At 36.2% G+C, this 20245-nt stretch overlaps 1 protein-coding gene across 1 annotated transcript in view; it reads right to left on the bottom strand.

Moving 5' to 3' along the window:
* Positions 1 to 1295: 1295 nt before the first annotated feature.
* AUH (AU RNA binding methylglutaconyl-CoA hydratase) overlaps positions 1296 to 20245 on the bottom strand; it is a 118181-nt gene continuing 99231 nt past the window's right edge. The window contains exons 7-10 of the mRNA XM_082783805.1: positions 9163 to 9350; positions 7339 to 7389; positions 5525 to 5572; positions 1296 to 4862 (exon numbers count right to left, since the gene is read on the bottom strand). Of these exons, the coding sequence (XP_082639931.1) occupies positions 4785 to 4862; positions 5525 to 5572; positions 7339 to 7389; positions 9163 to 9350 (365 nt within the window). The 3' untranslated portion in view covers positions 1296 to 4784. The remainder of the gene's footprint in view (positions 4863 to 5524; positions 5573 to 7338; positions 7390 to 9162; positions 9351 to 20245) is intronic.

A 20245-nucleotide genomic window follows, 5' to 3' on the forward strand; every position in this document is an offset into this window, starting at 1 on the left:
ATGTTATAAAAGCTTTATTAGCATACACTTTAGAAATTATAATCAAAGAGTAGTAGTCACTAACGAGAACTTTGAAGAGTCTACAAACATACATATACAGAGTATGCCTTTCAGGGTTAATGTATTATTTTGAACTGGAGTATTGCAATAGGACTTAGCTTTGACACAGAATGTTCACACCCTCTATAATAAATTCTTTTAACATATTTCATATTTCTTCCCATGTGAATGACTGTCCTTGGAAGAATTATCTACTAGATAAAATTTGAAGATGAAATCTAAGTCTAGACTTAGAAAAAGGAGGAGGGGGGAGTGGAGACTGATCTTATAATCTATGACAGTTGTTGATTAATGAGCTGCTCATGATTGCTGTAGGCCTGTCCAAACTACAGAAGCAAATGGTTCTATAGGGTTGGGAGGAATGTGCTATCTGGTATGCCACACCTTTGTTTAAAGTTAGAAATCACTGTGACTTCTGCTACATTTATTCTAGCCTTGAACTACCAGATGTGCATGATGAAATATACGGTAACAGGCATGGATGTCCTAGCTACTTGACTGCTGTTCCTACAAAAGAATTTCTGTATTACAGAACTTCCACGCTGCAAGTATTGCCACTTGGAACAGTCACAGCACATATTTTACGGGGTTCAAGGTTTTGCTGGTTGTGCTCTTGCACAAATAAATTCCAGACTTCCTGGAGTACAACAGTACTACCACATCCTGGAGAGGCTTGGTCTTATCTGACAGTCTGAAAAATTGTATTTGTATGTAAACCTATGTGCACACATACACATATATATGCATGCATACGACATGCCAATATATACACATACATATTATAACGCATAATAAATACATTGTATAAACACAGTGCATTCTGCCGAACTAAGTGAAGTTATACTAAATTTCATTCCAAGGCTGAAACTGAACATGATTAGAATCTATAATAAAAAGGTATCTCAGCAAATCTTTGGTGATAAAATGATTATATGTAACTAATTCTCTCAAAAAAACCCTTTTGTTATAACTTCTAAAACTATTTTAACTTCAGTTACAAAACATCAGTGTTCTTAAGGTGAAAAAAAAATGTTGTACAAAAACAACATACAAGTTATTATAACCCTGACCCCTGTTACTTGAGTTCCAGACTGAGACAAAATGAAAGCCAACAGAAAAAAGGGCATAGACAGAAAAACTAGTATTTATAAGCCCTCAAAGCACATAAAAGGAATTAAAGAAATTTAATTACCATTAGCTGTAGGTATGTCTTCTGTTGGCTTATCTGTTTGCAATTATTCTTTTTTTTTTTTTTTTTTTTTTTTTTCTCATTTTTGGAGATAGTTGTCTTTCTAGAATTGTGCAGAAAAAGAACATCTTAAAATAACCACATTGTCATTATCACACAGTAAGTACATTAACCGTACAATCTTCATTAGCCAATGAAGCCCCATGAATTTTCAGTAGTGCCACTAGATGTAATATGTGTAAAATCCCACAATTGAGAGATGGAAGCACATCTTGTCCAATTTACACCAAAAAAAATACCAGTCATATTCAATTTATTTATATTTGTATTGTGAATCATCTCTCTAACCTCAGTAGACATGTTTTCAGGGATTTGCTTACCTACAAAAGCAATGATACAAAAAATAAGTTGGAGATAAATTAAGATGTTTCAATTACTTTTTTCACTGTGCTTCTATTGGTTTTGTTACTGTGAAGCGGCACTAATACTACACCTTACATTACACCCTAAATTTCCCAAAGCCAGATTCAAGCTAGCAGGATATTCTGCCTTCTCTTTTGTTGAAGAGACTGGTTAATTTTTTTTACATTCAACAAATCTGATTATGATTAAATGCATCATAAAACAATGACCAAAAAAAAATATGAAACAGCTGCAAATGATACATCCTGGTGTTTACTATTTTGAATGCAGCTGGTTAAAAGCAGTTCTAAAAAAGCACAGATATGAACCCTGAAGTAAGACTATGAGTAATTCTGAATAGACTGACAGATTTTCAACAACTATTTGGCACAAATGGCTCCGCAATCTCATAGAAATGTTCCACAGAACGACATCCTCCAAGTGCTCTTAAGTGCATTATTACACAATCTCAGAATAAATAAAACATGGAATTTCTTTTCAGCAGGTGAGATACTCAAAGACACTGAAGTAACTGAAGTAATTCAGACAATTCTGAAAACTTTATCCAGAAATTTATTAAACTGGAGAGAATGCAGAGTTACTTCAATATTAACACAGGGGAAAACAAAAACAAACAAACAAAATAAAAACCCAACGAACAATAAGTGCTTTCCTAGATTAAAGCCTGAAGGCTAAAATGACATGGGTCATATAAATTGGCATATTAATTTCTGGAAGGATTTCTGGGTTATTTATTAAGTTGCACTTGCACTGACACTGCCAGGAGGCTCAAGGTAACTGACCTATCTGAACTATCACTTTTCAATATTCATCTCAGTATTAAAGTGCAGAAGATCTCACTACCCACTGGAGCTCAGCAGAAGCAGGAGAAAAAGCTGCTTATGCCTATAGACCATGAAATAACCTTTCAGGAAACCAGCAGGGCCCTGGGGCTCATCTACCCATGAGGTACTGTGCAGAAAATCATGGCTTTACCAGGAATTGAAAGAGCTGATCCTAAGCACTTGAAGGAGGATTTGCTAGATCAAAACTTTCATAAGAAAAAGTCAGGCTATATAAGAACATTTCTGTTACAAATCACTCTCTCCTGGAAGCAGAATTCTAATATTGCTATTAATTATGAGCAATGAAGTCATCTTAATGCTGGTTACTTAATAAAAGAGACAGTAAGTGTTTAACACATCTATTGCTAAAATATTGTTCCTTTAGAACTATTCCAATATCACTAGATAGTACCTTTAAAAATTGTGCTATTGATACTCACTTTGAAATAACATTCAAACTCTTGACTTCAAAGAAGGGACTCAAATTGCTACAATCTGACAATATCTCCTCCTGAGAAAAGGAATGGAGAGACCACTGTGACAGCAAAATTATTTTCTGAGATCAAAACTACTAGTTAAAGGCACAAAACTACACAGTCTTGTGCCACAGTATTTCAAGTTATTAGACTTTTTTAAAATAGGCATTGACAGAAGCTACTGAATCAGGGCTTGTTAGAAAAACAGAGGCAGCTTAATAAGCAGACTGTATATCAAAGTTATGAAACACAAACCAGTCAGCATAGACTTAATATTTTTTATCCCATTAACATAATTATTTCCTACTCAGTAAAAATGAAAATGACATGTTAGCATTTCAAAAACAGGAGAAAATGACCCTCTAGGCTTTATATGACTATCAAAACAAGCACCGGTACTTTATTTGCAAATTATCATGCATGAAATGATCGACTCAGCAAGTTTACCAGTCAACAAAGTGTGTGCTCTACCAGTTATAATCAATTTACATGTAATGATATGTCTAAATATGAATTTAAATGAGTTCCTGTCATTTCATGTTCAATAGCTGCTTTATCATCATACATATGGACACTGACCATAGTTAATGTTGCAGAAACAGCAGAGCATGCACAAGTTTCATAAGCCAGTGGTAACCAAATACGAAGAAATTTGTTTTAATGTAAAAGATAGCCTCTGACTGCTAAGGCATGTTTATTTTCCAGTCAAGTTAACAAAAATAATTTCTAAGAGGTTGTTTTCAAGCATTTGTTGTATATGCCACAACTACATTAAATATACAATATGAATCACAACAGCATTCTCACCTTATAACCTACCGGATTTCTCTTTCAAAATATGAAAAGAACCCTGAGGCCACCACAGAATAAAGAACATTTCGTTATCATCCCTATTGCATATAAATATACATTACTTAGACCCTGCAAAAAGGACATTCTAGGGATGAAGAGAATTCTAGTTTCTTTAACAGCATATCAGACACATCCCTGCACAAAATATTTTAATACAATCATCACAAATTTAAAATAACCAGGGCAAGTGAAATAAAATTCCATAACAGCGGACAGTACTGATCAGATGGCATTTTGGAAGAATGCAAGACAAAGCCAAGTGTAACACACAAGAATGCATTATTAAAGGCTGGCCTCTAAGATGTCTTCATTTAATACAATTAAATGAATGAAATAATAAGAATGACTTCATCAAAAGGACACCATTATGTACTACTCTCAAAGTTACTTTCATTTTACTTGGAATAGTGTAAGTCAGACAAATAAAGCTTAATATTTACCAAACAACAATCCTTTTCATCTCCCTTAACTTTATTTATAATGTACATATGCAGGTAGAATTCTCAAATGCATTTTTACTGGTATACAGAATCATTTAAATGCATATTTGGTGCAATTTCTTTTTTTTTTTTTGGTGTTCAGAAGTCACTTTTATTTTGATAAAATGATACAGCAAATTTATACTTAACATCACATATAGATTTTGACTATATAAAGAATTTATAGAGCTTTTTAATTGTGGAATGGTAAATTTCATACATATGAAATTTTAAAAATGCTGCATGAAATTGTGACCTTGCCAGTACACAGATCGGCCTTCAGAAACTGTAATGAGCATGAATGGACACACATTTCTATCTGGGCCCAGTACAAGTACGGACACACTGAAAATGTAGTAACATCAGTATGATTTGCTTTTACTTTGGTGGTTGTGATATTCTAGGCTCAGATGCAAAGTGCACCTTGATGGTCCTCATATCTGTACATATACCCCTTGTAGTTTAAAGGCATCAGCTTCTTTTATTCTCCCTTGTAGCGAGGAGGTCTTTTCTCTTTAAATGCAAGAAGACCTTCAATTCTATCCTTGGTTGGAATAGTCTGCAAAGGGTAATATGTAACATTTCATTATTGATACAAAAAACAATACCAACAAAAATATTTTTGTACATATCCCCTTTCTTTAATATAAAATAAAACATAACAGAAAAATAAAAAGTGCAACATATAGTCAGATATGTGAAAGTACCAGTCATTTCATAGGCACAAAAGGAGGCAGAGAAAAAGCTTAGGAGAAGAAGGAGTATCTTTTCTCTGAACAGATGAGAGTGAGAATGAATCTCTCTAGGGTTTGTTTTGGGGTTTTGATGTGTTTGTTGTTATTATTCTGTTTTTGATTTTCTGTTTGTTACCTGGTTAGCACAAATACTGTTAAGTTGTATGTGCTTGTGAAGTGTCCTATATGTTATTTTATGCTAAACCAAAAGAAAACAATAGCAAAGCAGTTCTTGGACTAGGTGCATACATAGCAGTGTATGACTGATGAGGTATAGGGCTGGCAGTGCTTCATGTAGTGTCCTACACCTCATTCCTTAAATTCCTTATAGAAACAGAGTACGTAGAAGGAAGGCCTAGATCCAATGACAAAATATTTGTAGAAGGAACCATAAAGCAATTTCTACTTGTATTTCTGCATGTGCCTCACAACATGCTCCAGCAAAGCCTCTCTTCTACATTTTTTTTATTTAATCATGGTTACATACCTGAGCGTAACAAGCTTCTTCAATTGCTAAGCCTGTTACTAAGTCGACCTGAGAAAAAGAATTCAACATTTTAAAAAGCCTATTTTTGCACATTTCACATACATTATTTCCTGACAGCTAGCTGTTTTTCTATGTGCCAAATACTAAAACAGTTTACTTTAATGTTCTTCTATGGTACATTAACAAAGAAATACCTGGCTGCCATGTGGTGAGAGAGATTAGTGTTTCTGTAACAGTTTCTGTATTTGGTGATACAATTAGTATGTAATACACTGTCAAAACAATGTATGTTCTTCACTGTACATTTGTAATCATTTCAACTACTGCAAGGGAAAAGATTTACTGCATGATTATTTAAAATTTGTTCTGAAATAAATATATTCAAAAAATTCTGTAAGAAAATAATATACTAAAAAGTAAACATGGATTCAATTTTAAATGGATTTTAAAAAGTAAATTAGGCCCGTGGCAATTCTGCACTGTCATCTAGTTTTGTGAGTTGGTCTGAAAAGCTGTCCTGGCTTTAGCTGGGATAGAGTTGCTTTTCCTTATAGCAGCTGCTATGATGCTGTGATTTTGATTTACAATGAGAATGATGCTGGTAACACACTGATGTTTTGCTTGCTGCAGAGCAGTGATTACACTGAGCCAAGAAGTTTTCAGCTCCTCACACTGCCCTGCCAGCTAGGAGGCTGGGGGTACACCAGGAGCTGGGAGGGGACAGACCCCAGCTGGCCAGAGGCATCCACAATGTTGATTATTTTTCTCTTGGGGCTGCTGTGCTTGTTCTCAGAGTTGTGCTGTGTAACACCTTACTTGCGGTCTGTGCTCCCTGTTGTGCTGTTTGTCACCTCTGGGGGCTGGTTTGAGGTTATCATTTTGCTGTACTGTGCAACACTGGCTTATGATACAATAAAATTACTGGTCAGAGCAATTGCATTGTGCATCACTTGTTCTGTGTATATAGTAGTAGCAATAGTAGTAGTATTTTCCTTTTCTGTCCTATTAAACTGTCTTTATCCCAACCCATGAGTTTTACCATTTTTCCGATTCTCTCCCCCATCCCACTGGAAGGGAGTGAGTGAGTGTGGTGCTTAGCTGCCTGCTGGGCTAAACTACAACAACAGCTGAAATGACTGTTCTCCTGAAGTGACTGAAATCATTTTCTCACCAGTATCTCTCTGCCTTTCTAGTGTCAGCTGCAACAGAATTACCCGCTCTCCAAAAGGCTAGGGAAAAGGTTGTGGCTATGCACCACAAGTAGATTGTTAAGAGAAGATAAGCAACAGGGTAGATTACCACGGGAAGCCATGAAATCAGGAAATAGTAATCAGAACCAAATATGAAATTGGACTCCAGATATAATTTTAACACTAGCCTTTATTAAACTATTTAAAAAAAATAGCATGCCTTTTGGCCTTTATTAATTACTAAATACCGAAAGCCTTGATAGACTTCACAGAGTATGACTTTGGTGATGTTTTTCTTTCCAGCACTTGCAATATAAGTTGTTCATAGCAGTGTATGTTTATTTTCTCCTATCAGTAAATAGCTGAGTGCATTACACCTAGGCAGATGTAGGATTCCTACACCTTGTTATGGAAATCAACATCATTCCTAGTCTCAACAGTATGAACTCAAAAAACACAGACATTAAAAAAATGCATTTAATCTTCAAAAAGGTTTTGACCAAATAGACTTTTAAAGAGTATCAAACACTGAGAAACTAAACACAGTTCTAAAAAGAAAAAAAAATCACCATGGTAAACCTGTTGCCAGCCTGACTTATTTTTATGAGAAGTACAGATCCTTACCTCCATTCCCTGATTGATGGCCAGCTTTGCAACTCTCATTGCTACTGGTCCCTGAAATGAAAGACAAAGCTTATTTACATATCACTAAATTCTAAAAGATTATGCAATAAAGAGTCAGCACATCAATGTTCTTATACTGGGACCCTTTAGACTTTGGACTTGTATTAAATAGATACAAAACAGGTCAGGTTATATATTTACAGTAGCTATATTCTAACAAAATGATATTTTCAACATTGAGAAAAAATGAAAGAATCATATAATTTTCAGTAAAGAGAACTGAAAGCAGTGTTCTGCATTTCTGTTTCTAAGGTGCTGAGCATATCCACTTTTGTCAAGATTGCTCAATTCCTTTCAAAACAAGGCTCAGAATGACCACCATAACAGGGCATCATTATAGGACTTTATAGATCAATCTAATTATGCCCTTATTATCACACAATGAAGAAACATAAAAAGATTAAACCAATTCAAATGGACCCATACAGCTTCAAACCTAAAATGTGCTTCTGCAAAGCTTGCAGTAGTCAGGTAATGACACTCTTCCATGAGCAGCTGAGTTCAGTAGCAAACAGGAGTTCCACCTTGGTCCTTCACAAGGAGGCATGTTTGGGAATCATCTCAGTCTTATGCCTATCATTGGCATCAGCTTCTGAATGGTAAGAGATTGCTTTGAAGAAGTGGCCTACTGCTTTGGGAAAAGTCAAATGCAGTCTCTCAGTGGTGACATGGCACTGCCCTTGCATGAGTTGACAGGACCTCAGGGCTCACCATATGCTTTTGAACTGGTTCCAGTGCAAAGCTGTAACTATAAATCAGCCTTCCAGAACCACTGTATGCTAAAAACTTTAGCATATTTTTCAAGTTTGTCTTTCTATGAGGGTTTTCAAAACAATCATTTTACACATCATATTTAATCCATTTTCTATTTTGAATGCAAAGATTTTGCTGTTAAACTTGTGATCTGATACAGTGGTTTACTCATTTTGTTTAATACTACTACCTATGAATCTGCTACCTGGGGTACTTTAGTTAAAAAACAAGTTTGATGATCTCCAAACTCACATTTCTTCTCTGAACAAACAGCCTGCACTCTATGCCCGTAACAGAACAGGTAGCAATCAGCTAACACAAAGACTCCTGTAAGGGTCATAATTAAATTTCTCACTAATTTTTTTAGGTTCTAAAGCACAAAAATTCAGTAAATCCCATTTCAAGTCTTTTAGTAAACGACGGAGATAAAATGTCATGTAGAATAAATGACACAAGAGCATGATTCATTCATCAAACTTATACACAAAGGACAGAAATCAAGCAGATCACTTTCCAGTAGTAAATGGGTTTTGCTTTAATACTGATATTAGATTTAGTTTTATTTTTTCAAAAACAAGAGCTATGCTGAAATACATTCACTTTCATAAGGACTTTTTTGTATCTCTTCCGAAGTGTTCAACAGCAACAGAATAACCTACTGAGACAAAAAATTTACTAAAAAAAATAATAAAAAAAAACAAACAACAACAAAAAAAACAACCCTTACACCATTTTTTAGTGTTTAACATGTGAAAACCAAAATATACAACGGAAACACAGACCACAGCACTATGATACATGGATTGACAAAGCTTATTTGCTTTACTGGGAAATATTTACCAAATAACACCACTTGATCCATGAGAAAAATTTCCATTGCTCTCCACATACCTACCATGGCTTGTAAACACATAACTTCGTGGCAATTATAACCAGAACACAGCTGAGTCTCTTTCAGGCTTAATATTTGGTAACAACTATTAAGTTAAATAGCAAAATAATTAGTTATACCTGAGGTAAAAATTCTCTTGCCAGAGCTAGTGCTCTTCTGTATGCGGCATCCCCTGCTTCGTTCTGTTCTACCACATGGCTAATCAATCCTATTGATTTTGCTTCCTCACCATCTACAATGCGTGCAGAGAAGATTAGTTCTTTAGCCAAAGATACTCCAATAGTGCGGGGTAATCTCTGTGTCCCCCCTAAAATTTGGAAAAAGAGAAAATGCAAGTATTAGTTTCACATCCCTTTATCCCACAAGTGTAGATGCCTTATTCAGTTCAAATATTTTCAATTCCATAAACATTTATATGAAAATATAGAAATTACATTAGACAGTCCAAAGTGCCTTTTTCAGTTTTGAAACTAAATCTAAAAGGAAATCAATTGTTCTGTTTCTTAGAAAGACATGAAAATAGCTGAAAAGAGCTAACAGTAATAGAAATTCTGTTTGACTGCAAGCAGGTTACCTTACTCAAAAGCAGCCAAATACTGAAAAAAGTCAGTAAGTGACCATGCCCAAGCATTTTGCTTCTTTTTAACAATCTGTATATTTACATTATATTACCATCTTGAAAACATTTTTGAAGAACTACACTCAGGAAAAATATATACTCCAAGAGACAGAACAAGGCTGTAGCCAATGCTAAACTTTCCATGTATTAGAGACAGTAAAAATTCCTATCTAACATGAACTAAAGACAAGGTCTTTAAAAAATTTGTCCTACTGGACAAAATGTCCACCATACAGCTAAATAAAAACATCATACGATGGGTGAGCAATTGGCTAACGGGCAGGGCCCAAAGGGTTATGGTAAATGGGGCTGCGTCAGGCTGGCGGGCGGTCACCAGTGGGGTCCCTCAAGGCTCCATTTTAGGGCCGGTACTTTTCAATATTTTTATAAACGATCTGGATGTAGGAATAGAAGGTATTTTGAGCAAGTTTGCTGATGACACCAAACTTGGAGGAGTTGTGGACTCGAATGAGGGTGGAAAGGCCTTGCAGAAGGATCTGGATAGGTTGGAGAGCTGGGCGATCACCAACCGCATGAAGTTCAATAAGAGCAAGTGCCGGGTCCTGCACCTGGGACGGGGAAACCCTGGCTGCACGTACAGACTGGGCGATGAGATGCTGGAGAGCAGCCTAGAAGAGAGGGATCTGGGGGTCGTGGTAGACAGCAAGTTGAATATGAGCCAGCAGTGTGCCCTGGCAGCCAGGAGGGCCAATCGTGTCCTGGGGTGCATCAAGCACGGCATCGCTAGTAGGTCAAGGGAGGTGATTGTGCCGCTCTACTCTGCGCTGGTGCGGCCTCACGTCGAGTACTGTGTGCAGTTCTGGGCACCACAGTATAAAAAGGACATGAAACTGTTGGAGAGTGTCCAGAGGAGGGCTACGAAAATGGTGAAAGGCCTGGAGGGGAAGACGTACGAAGAACGGCTGAGGTCACTGGGCCTGTTCAGCCTGGAAAAGAGGAGGCTGAGGGGAGACCTCATCACAGTCTACAACTTCCTCGTAAGGGGGTGTCAAGAGGCAGGAGACCTTTTCTCCATTAACACCAGTGACAGGACCCGCGGGAACGGGGTTAAGCTGAGGCAGGGGAAATTTAGGCTGGACGTCAGGAGGGGGTTCTTCACAGAGAGGGTGGTTGCACACTGGAACAGGCTCCCCAGGGAAGTGGTCACTGCACTGAGCCTGTCTGAATTTAAGAAGAGATTGGACTGTGCACTTAGTCACATGGTCTGAACTTTTGGGTAGACCTGTGCAGTGTCAAGAGCTGGACTTGATGATCCTTAAGGGTCCCTTCCAACTCAGGATATTCTATGATTCTATGATTCTATGAAATCATGGCCTTGTCTCTCCTTACTTTTGTCTTACTGTTGAAATCCAAAGCCTGATCACAAAAATTAGAAAAGAGCAATGATGGATGCGGGCCAGTGGAAAAAGGCACCTAACATTACTTAGCTTCTCTTACTGTGATAAAAAAATTTTGGTAGATTTTGAGGTCAAAAAGTAGTTACTACATTAACCAGACATGTGAAGATAGATTATTTGGTTATATGAAGAATTAGCTTTCTAAAACTGATAAACAATGATAACGTGAGTATAACCATTATCAAAACTGAAGACATAGATTGAAATCACAGAAGCAGATATTTGTATGAACTAAAAAGAATAGAAATGGCCTTCATCCAGGAAAAGGTATTTTGAAACTATACAAGGTACTGTTTTGACATGAATCTGAAACAAATATTCCATTGAGACAGGCAGTCTGAAAGTAAAAATTTCTTTTGAAATAGAGCTATTTCTGCAACAGCATGTTAATATATTAAATTACAAATGTATGTATACATGCAAGAGAAATATTTACAGATGTTCAAGAAGAGCTGGTACAACACTGGACAAATGCATGTTCAACTGATATAAAACATTAATTTCCACTAGGTAATTGTAGACTAAGCCAGTACTGTTTTGAAACCATTCAATTCTCTTAGTGATGCTTCCTGAAAATACTTTAAATATGTTTCTGAACCATGATCTTACTGGACATAAACAAAACCTTACTGTGATTCCACGATTCAGCTTTCAGATATTATTATTTCTTAATGAATCACAAACTTCAATACTACTGTATTCCTTTCCATAAAAACAGACCTCCCTTTGAACACATTGTAAGAAAATAAAGGAGGTTTGGGGGATTTCTGCCTTATGTCTTCTAGAATATTACAAAATCATGATATAAAACAAAAAAACGAGCTACTTTTTCCAGGCTGAAATTGAATGAATAAAAATAAAAATGCTTACACTCAAAATAGTTTTAAACATTAGCAAATACAAACACTGTGAACTTTCTACAGACCTACCATTCTGGTATGACTGTACTTAAGACCATCATCGCGGACAAGGAGGACAGGCAACAGAAAAATAAACTCATGTTTGGAAGTTCTGCTAGTTCAGCTAAGCAGGTGATAGTGCTAGCAGGAAAATTTTACAAACAGCACCCACCAGAAGAACTGAGGAATCAGAATTTAAAGAAAGCTCCCATCACAGAATATTTTTATGACAGGAAAAAGGAAAAGGAAAAAGGAAAAGGAAAAAGGGAAAAAGAAAAGGGAAAGGGAAAAGAACAAGGAAAAGAAAAGAAAAAACACCCAAACAACCCCCTTTTTAAAATACTACAAACCCTATTAGTCTTGGCTGCCTAACTGGTGAGATTCACTGAGAATGACTTAAACTCTAGCTATAAACATTTAAATCCCATCTACATGCCATAAAAACATGAGATGTATTTTCAAGAAACTTGCTGCTTATGATACCAAGCTGTACCACCGCTTCCACACAGAAACATTTACTGGCATTTTTTTCATACTGAACATGTCTTTTCACTTCTCACCCAACGAAGCTGTCATACCCTAATCAATGTCTATCCTCATACACATTTACGTGTACATCAGAACACTGCAGATGTCTACTCTGACTCTTTAAGAACAGTTTTTTCATAAATTATCCCTTGCACCATAGTAATAAAATCCAGAAATGTATCAAGTTTGGCTTTTGATTAAAGAAAACTATGTGTCCAAATCATAAGACTTGAAACCATAAGAAACTGAATCTACTTATTCCATATCTTCTGTTCCTTTTCTGTTCGCTATGCCTCATATTTTTTTCTGCTTAAATATCTCTCCTTTCTTTACTGCTTCATCTCTTCTATTACTGCTTCTACCAGGAAATGTTGAAAACAAAATTTAATTGTGCAATAATATTTCATAACTTTGACCAAGCAATGGATATGTTTAAACATGAAACACTGTTTATAGATGAAAAAAAAAAAAAAAAAAGTGTTCTTGCCAGTGTCTTACACAATAATGATTAAAGAGCAAAAAGAAAAAAGGAAAAAAAAAAAAAGAACAACAGACTATAGTCTATGTTGTTTGGCTGCTTCCCACACAGCAAAGACATTAAGCAGAGGAGCACGTACTTTGATTAATATTCACAGAATACAAGCCAACAGTTCAATGCATCAATCATATATATTCAGTAGTAGCAATAAGATATATGCATACACAAAAGCAGTAAGACAATTAATCAATTACAAACAACACACCAAAATACACATAAGTTACATTCATTTATGAAGAAAATACAGAGTATACTGCAGATGAATGTTGTGTTTTGGTAACACACAAAGAACATATAATGCCTGCCAACTACAATCATAGCTAAAGGAAGTAACACCCAGTCTTCAAAGACATTACTTAACCAGGGCATTTCATCTAAATGTAGAGCAGTATTTGATGGAAGAATAGTTGTTTCTTTTTCACAAACTTAAGAACATCTTATTTCAAGGACCAGTGATCTGGCATTACACAGTGTGTTAAAAAAACTTATTTGACATACAGTTGCAGTGTAAATGCATTCTTATCTAAGGTAGTATATATTCAATGTTGTAATAACTGTAAACACCAGTTTTAGATGACACTCCAGTCTGTGTGAACAGACACATTGAGTACAAGACTACAAGACTACAAGGTATGAATATTGTTAAATGTATTTTTTGCATGCCTTATTTTTTCTTAACAACCAGTTGATTTTGTATGACTATTTATTTACTGACAGTAATTCATCAATTACAAAATATGTACTCAACTGGTTTGGATTAAGGGAATTACGTGATAAATTCCCAAGCGTATATCCAACAAGATGAAGCAACTAGCTTACTGGAAATAGATTCATCATTCTGGCAGAGAAGATCTACAATCAGTAGTTTCTCATAGCTCAAGGCTCTGTCAAAATGTATTGGACAAAATCCTGTTCTGACAAAAAAAAAAAAAAATCCAAACTTTAATTTAGTAATATTCTTGTTTATTAAGTTAAGTAAAATGATTCTTTCTATCCTATTCTTTTCACCACAAACTTCATTTGGTTTGCATTGGATTGATTTAACTGGACCAGTATCTAGCTTTCTCTTCTTAACTACTGTACATTTCTAGTGTTTTATTAACAATAAATGGTGAAATCAGAGTCCATCAGCCACAAAACTTCTAATTACCCAATTCAGCCAAAAATGTCTTGTAGGCATTGTTGTGGTTCTTTCACAGAAAGCTGTGAGGATAGAGAATAGACTTTTTCCTTTCCATTGAAAGATATGAAAGAATGGAATATGGGAATGTAGAAGCCTGCTGTTAATAACACCCAATCCTTGACAATAAGTATAGAGCTCATAAACACGGCTAAAAAGACTATTTTAATGTAATACTTTTCAGTCATGTATCTTGTATGTAAAAAGTATGTGTTACAAATGTCTTAAAGTACCTGACATCCTTTGCTAAATAAAGAAACTTTCAAAATACAAACATTCTGAAAGCTATCAAAACAATCTTTAACACCAATTTTCCAACAGATTATTTACCAGATCAGGCCTTGATCCTGCAAAGACACAAGAGTTTCAGCTCACTTAAATCCAGGAATAAATCCTTATGGGATCAGACATCCCAAATCCTTCCATAAAAGAAAACATGAAGAGCCTGCAACTGGCACAAACTGAGTAACTAACAACTGAAAACAGCTTAGACCAGGAAGGACATGAACAAAGATGTAGGACAGAGTGAAAACCACATGGAGATAAAAAGAAACAAAATGTTATCTCTGTGACAACAAAAAAGCACCGAATTGACAAAAAGTCAAAAGGCCTCTCTCCTGTCTGGCCATGTAAGTAGTTGTTTGGAAAAAGAGTAGAGACCTGAATGAAGCGTGCCCAAGACAGTTGCCTGAGATTGACATGGGAGTTGTGTTGGGGTCTGTGATGCCTGAGGACAGAAGCTGTATCCAGAACACATTTAGCAGGAGGCTGCCACAAGGGCCAGTGGGAGTTTATTTTGCCAGTCAAGCCAAAGAAAGCTCAGCAGTGATCTAAGTCACAACTGCACATGAGACTGGAGGTGAACGATGACCCGCTACCTACAGCAGCATGGCAGCTGCAAACATCAGCTCCAAAGCTGCCGACCAAACTTGCAAATCAGTTCTTAATTTTCACAGTCTATTTTATTCATTTACATCTGTAGTTTGGTTTATTTAAAAACCTATCTGAAAAATGCCTAGAATACATCAAAACTGCATGCGTGGGTGACTTGAAGGTGGCAGCTTGAGTCAGTAGAACATAGTACTTGGCTTGAAGATGTAACACTTACAATTCATGAGAGAAAGTATAAATATACTCTCAGAATTCACTAGCAGTTTAATGATCACAGCTTTTGTATGGTAAGATGAAATCGTTGGGTAATTTAGAAAACATGATTTATTTTCAAAGTAAGTAATCCTCTTGTAGATGGAGAAAGATTAAAAATTGGTATCCCAGCAGACAGTTGCATATGTGAAATGAATGGATCAAAGAATGAGTCTCGAACGTTATTTTTAGAAAATGAACTCCACTTCAGAAGATATTCTGTATCTAGTTATTTACTGCACACTTCCCTCACAACTGTTGGACATTCTGCTACGCATCCAGACCTTTAGCACTCCACTGTCAGACCAAACACCGCTTGGCAAGCACAGGTCTGTATTATTCCACACGGACTCCCTGGACTCATGGCTCTAGCAATGCACACATTGACAATCCACTTTATCGCTTTCACATGAATTATTTAAGGAAGAAAAGAGAAGTGCATAAGGCCATTAGTCTAGTTATTAAATACTACTTTAACGTAAACAAATGCAATAGAAATGAGCACACATTCAGTAAGGCCACGCACCCTTCTTTTACTCCAGATAGAAACTTGTTCTTACTGTCCTTTGGGATAAAATGACAGAAAGTGAAGTTACGCAAAATTAAAAAGTATGTACACATTATAACATAACTCATCTTGCTGCAGATAGAAATTAATGGCCCAGGAGAAGGCATTTTCCAGTTTCAAAATTACACCCACATGTTTATGAAGTCATTACTCAGCTGTAACAACAGGTAGGAGGTTTAGAGCAGTGCTGTTCCATAGGATCATACTTAACAAATCATGTGGACTTTATGAGTAATATTAGGCAAAAACTTTTTTTAAAGTTGCATTTGAAATAAATAATTTTGTAGTCCATGCTCTTACGGTTTTGGATTGATTGTAGCAGCTAAAATTTGACTCATAAAAATCATGACATAAAAAAAAATGACATAAGAAAATCTATCATAAGTACTTAAGACAAGCAAATTACAGAAAAATGGGTTACCACAGTGGTATTCTATTCTTATTTGCACTTAGAATGAGATCACAGTCCCAATTTAGGACACTTCCTTGCTTTAGCATTTAGTAGCCACAAAAAAAAAAAAAAAAAAAAAAAAAACAGTAAGTAAAGCAAAACCAGACTATTACAACTGAAATCTCCACTGCTTACGGGTGAGTTACTTGAATGTTTTCCTTACTTCAGTGGTCTCCACATAGAAATCTACCATCTTATCCTTCCACATAGCAAAGTAATACACTGCACTACTAACTCCCTACACCCAACTCCTATTCCTAACCCTACATCTTCTCCCATCCTGACTAATATTATATCTGCTTTCAACAATTCCGAAATAATGGCTTATTTATTCCTAATTCTTATTTTATTCACAATTTATCTCTGAGATTATTATTCATCTCTCAAAATTGCTGGCTTGAGCAGTCCTAAGGAAAAAATAATCAGTGCCAACTTAGAACGGGAGTCCAGGGAAAATTCCAAAGCCAAGACACAGCAACTCCTAGTTCAGCTGTCTAATCCCAAGTGACAGACTGACAGCAGTGGTGAACAAGGGAAGAGAAACTGATGTCATCTACTCAGATTTATACACAGTCCCTGATACAGTCCCATACAACATCCTTATCTCTAAACTGGTGAGGCATGAATTTGATGGATAGACTACTCAGCGGATATGGAATTGTCTGGATGGTTGCATCCAGAGAGTTGGTTTCAATGGCTCAGGGTCCAGGTAGAGACCAGTGATGTCTATCAGGGGTCTGTACTGGGATCAGAACTGTTCAATATCTTTGTTGGTGACAGAGACAGTGGGTGGGATTGAGCACACTCTCAGCAAGTTTGCAGAGGACACCAAGATGAACAGTGCAGCTGATACACTCTATACTCTTGTCCATCCAGAGGGATGTTGGCAAGCTTAAGAGAGGAGAACCATGTAAAACTCATGAAGTGTTCAAGGCCAGGTTGAGTGGGGGTTTGTGGAACCTGGTCTAGTGGGAGGTGTCCGCTGGGGTTTAAACTAGATGATCTGTAAGGTCCCTTCCAATTCAAACCATTCTATGATTCTATCTCTAAGAATAATTACAACTTCCATTAGGAATTAAAAATTAAAATAAATCCATCATAAAATATAAGAATGCATTCAGAATATGCTATAGGATATTCTCCCTTTGCTACTTCTGAGCACTTGGATATTTATGTGCCTAGCTTGAGACAATAAAAGATAATTTTTTTTCACTAAACATTCTTAGTGATTTCAGATTTCAGCTTCATGTTTTCATGCTCAGTGTCTCCAAAATACTGTAACTTGTGTCAAACTGGCCATCAAAACACGAAAAACACTAGTCAGTGAGCTGACACCTGAAAAAAATGCCATTTGAGAGATCTGAACATATGAGGTTAGAATCCTCTGACACAGGCTGGGATAGATGATGCTTTTCCGAAGCCAAGAACACCCTTTACTGGCTCTTCAGAGAAATGAGTTATTACCTATACAAATACAATTCAGACTCTACTTATATACTGAGAACAGCAGATATCCTCAAGACGATATAGAAGACCAGGTTTTCAAAGGCTGAAGGTTAAAAATGCAACATAAATGAAATCAACAGGGAGAAAATTCAAATTGCTTGTTTGTTCATGTCTCTATCAGGAAATCACATCTCCTTACTATTTTTGACTGACACTTGGCCCCATCTGTTGCTGTTCAGGATGAACTGAGAGAGTGTAGACAGGATTAGCATACTGTTTTGAGGAACAATACATTAAAAGGATAGACAACTGGTATTACATTTAAAAGTCCTTCTCCTTACTCATAAATACTATTTTGTTTAATTCACATTGTTAACATTTTATGAATGAGTTTTTAAAAATCCTGCAATCCAAATTCATGAAAAAATTTCACTTTAATTTGGAAATAATTTTCTGTAAAGATATACAATAACATTAAATGACAGTTACAATGCAACCAGTGGATCCACCCCAGTAAGTGTAAGCACTGTAAACTGGATATTTTAACATTTCATTGTTTGGGATTATTCTGATGTTTTTCCTCAATAGATATATGTAACTCTTCCAACACCTTCTAGTCAAGTTGTAATTAAAAAAAAAAAAAAGGAAAAAAAAGCCAATAACTGACAGGAATTTAACAAAGAGTGAGCTGAAATAAGTGATTATTCCCAGACTGTAGCCATCTGACTGTTAAAACACTAATGAGAAGGATTACATTAAGAAAGGCTCTTTCATATTCTTCTCACCTGCTGCTGTGACACAAGTAATACAGAAAAGAATTCACCGCACACAGGATGCAATGCAAGAGGGCTGTATGCAACAGTAATTCTTCCCCTATATATGGAGAAGCTAGTGCTAATTAGATTTTTCTGCCACCTAATCACACACAGATGAGATGGAATTCATGGACCTTTACAGTTTTGAGGATCAAAGAAATTAGATATGAGTTTTACTTTCCTTACATCCCACTTGCAAATTACAGGAAAAGAGACATTTGGGGCTACATATGCAGGATGTAATGAAGAAATAAATTTGTATCAGCACAGTGACCTAGGACAGCAGCTGAGAACACTCGTTAAAAAAATGTATCTTTAATTAGCGTAAGTCATTAAGAATAGTTTACTTCAAACACTGAAGATAAACAAGGTGGGTAATACCACTCGCCTACATCTCACTAGCTGTTTACATCAGGTGGGATCTTTCTGCTGCGAGCAGACCTTGGTGCTGAATGCTTTCTGCTTCTAGGTGCAGCTGCAGCCTGGTTGCTGCTCCTAGTTATGGATATCTCAAAGGCACTTTTACATGGAGATCCTTTGACCCTTCTTTAGCAACAATCCACCCTCGATGATAGAGCTCTCCCAAATCCCTAGCAATTTTGTAACATTTTATTGGAGCCTGGACACTTAAAAAGAGATTTCAGAAGTTCTCTTTCTGTGTAAGCCCTTTAGAGAAAACAAGGCACAACAACAAGGAACTAACTCAAAAATAGAATTCCTTTAATAATGGACAATTTGCCCTTGAAATCCAGAGAGAATCATGGATTCTTTGAAAAAGAGAATATGCTGAATGAAAGCCCTTGTAGATTCAATTTGCCTGCAAGGTTTAGAATTTGATGAACAAGCATAAATCCACATCATCTTATTTGCTCAGTCTCTTTCTTGCTCAGAAAAAGCAGTATTTTTAAAAATCATCTCTATCTGCCCTTTCTTTCTAATCCTGAGATGTATTTCACCCTTAGAACTGGTGAAACCCTGAGAGCCTCCTTTCCCAGCCAGCCTTCACTGAAGCATTTATTCTTTTAAGTGGACCACTGAAATGGAGCTCAGAAATTGAAAGCCTTTTTCAGATCTCCATTGTTAACTCTAACCAAGCAGGGCTACATCTTCCCATGTAACTTAAGGCCACACAGCAAAGTAAGTGTTCTGCAGAGACATCTGATCAAATACCAAAAGCTGGATAAGCTTGCTACTTGTTAGCATGGCCCTTACACTCTTGATCTTATAAAACCTAAATATGATTTGAGACAAATCTGTATTGTTCTCTCAGTCTCTCTTGTCTGAGTTTCTTGTTCATGCATCTGTCTCCTTGTTCACTTTGTTTGTTTGCTTTTTTTAAGAGCCTAAAATATCATTTCTGGTGAAACAAAATATTGCATTTAACCTGAAACAAAACACTTTGCTTATATGACTTGATTTTTGATTGATAATTTAGTTCAGCCACTCAGCTGAACCTTCAATTATTTTAATAGCCCTGCCTACACCTAAAAATGTCTTACTAAGAAAAAATTTACCTTTCTTCACTAGTCTGCTGCTTGTACTCAAGCTACATACTATTTCATAACAGCGAGACTTCATGGAAAACAAAATTCCCTGT

Source organism: Aythya marila (assembly GCF_965140915.1).
Source record: "Aythya marila genome assembly, chromosome: Z".
NCBI classification, from domain to species: domain Eukaryota; kingdom Metazoa; phylum Chordata; class Aves; order Anseriformes; family Anatidae; genus Aythya; species Aythya marila.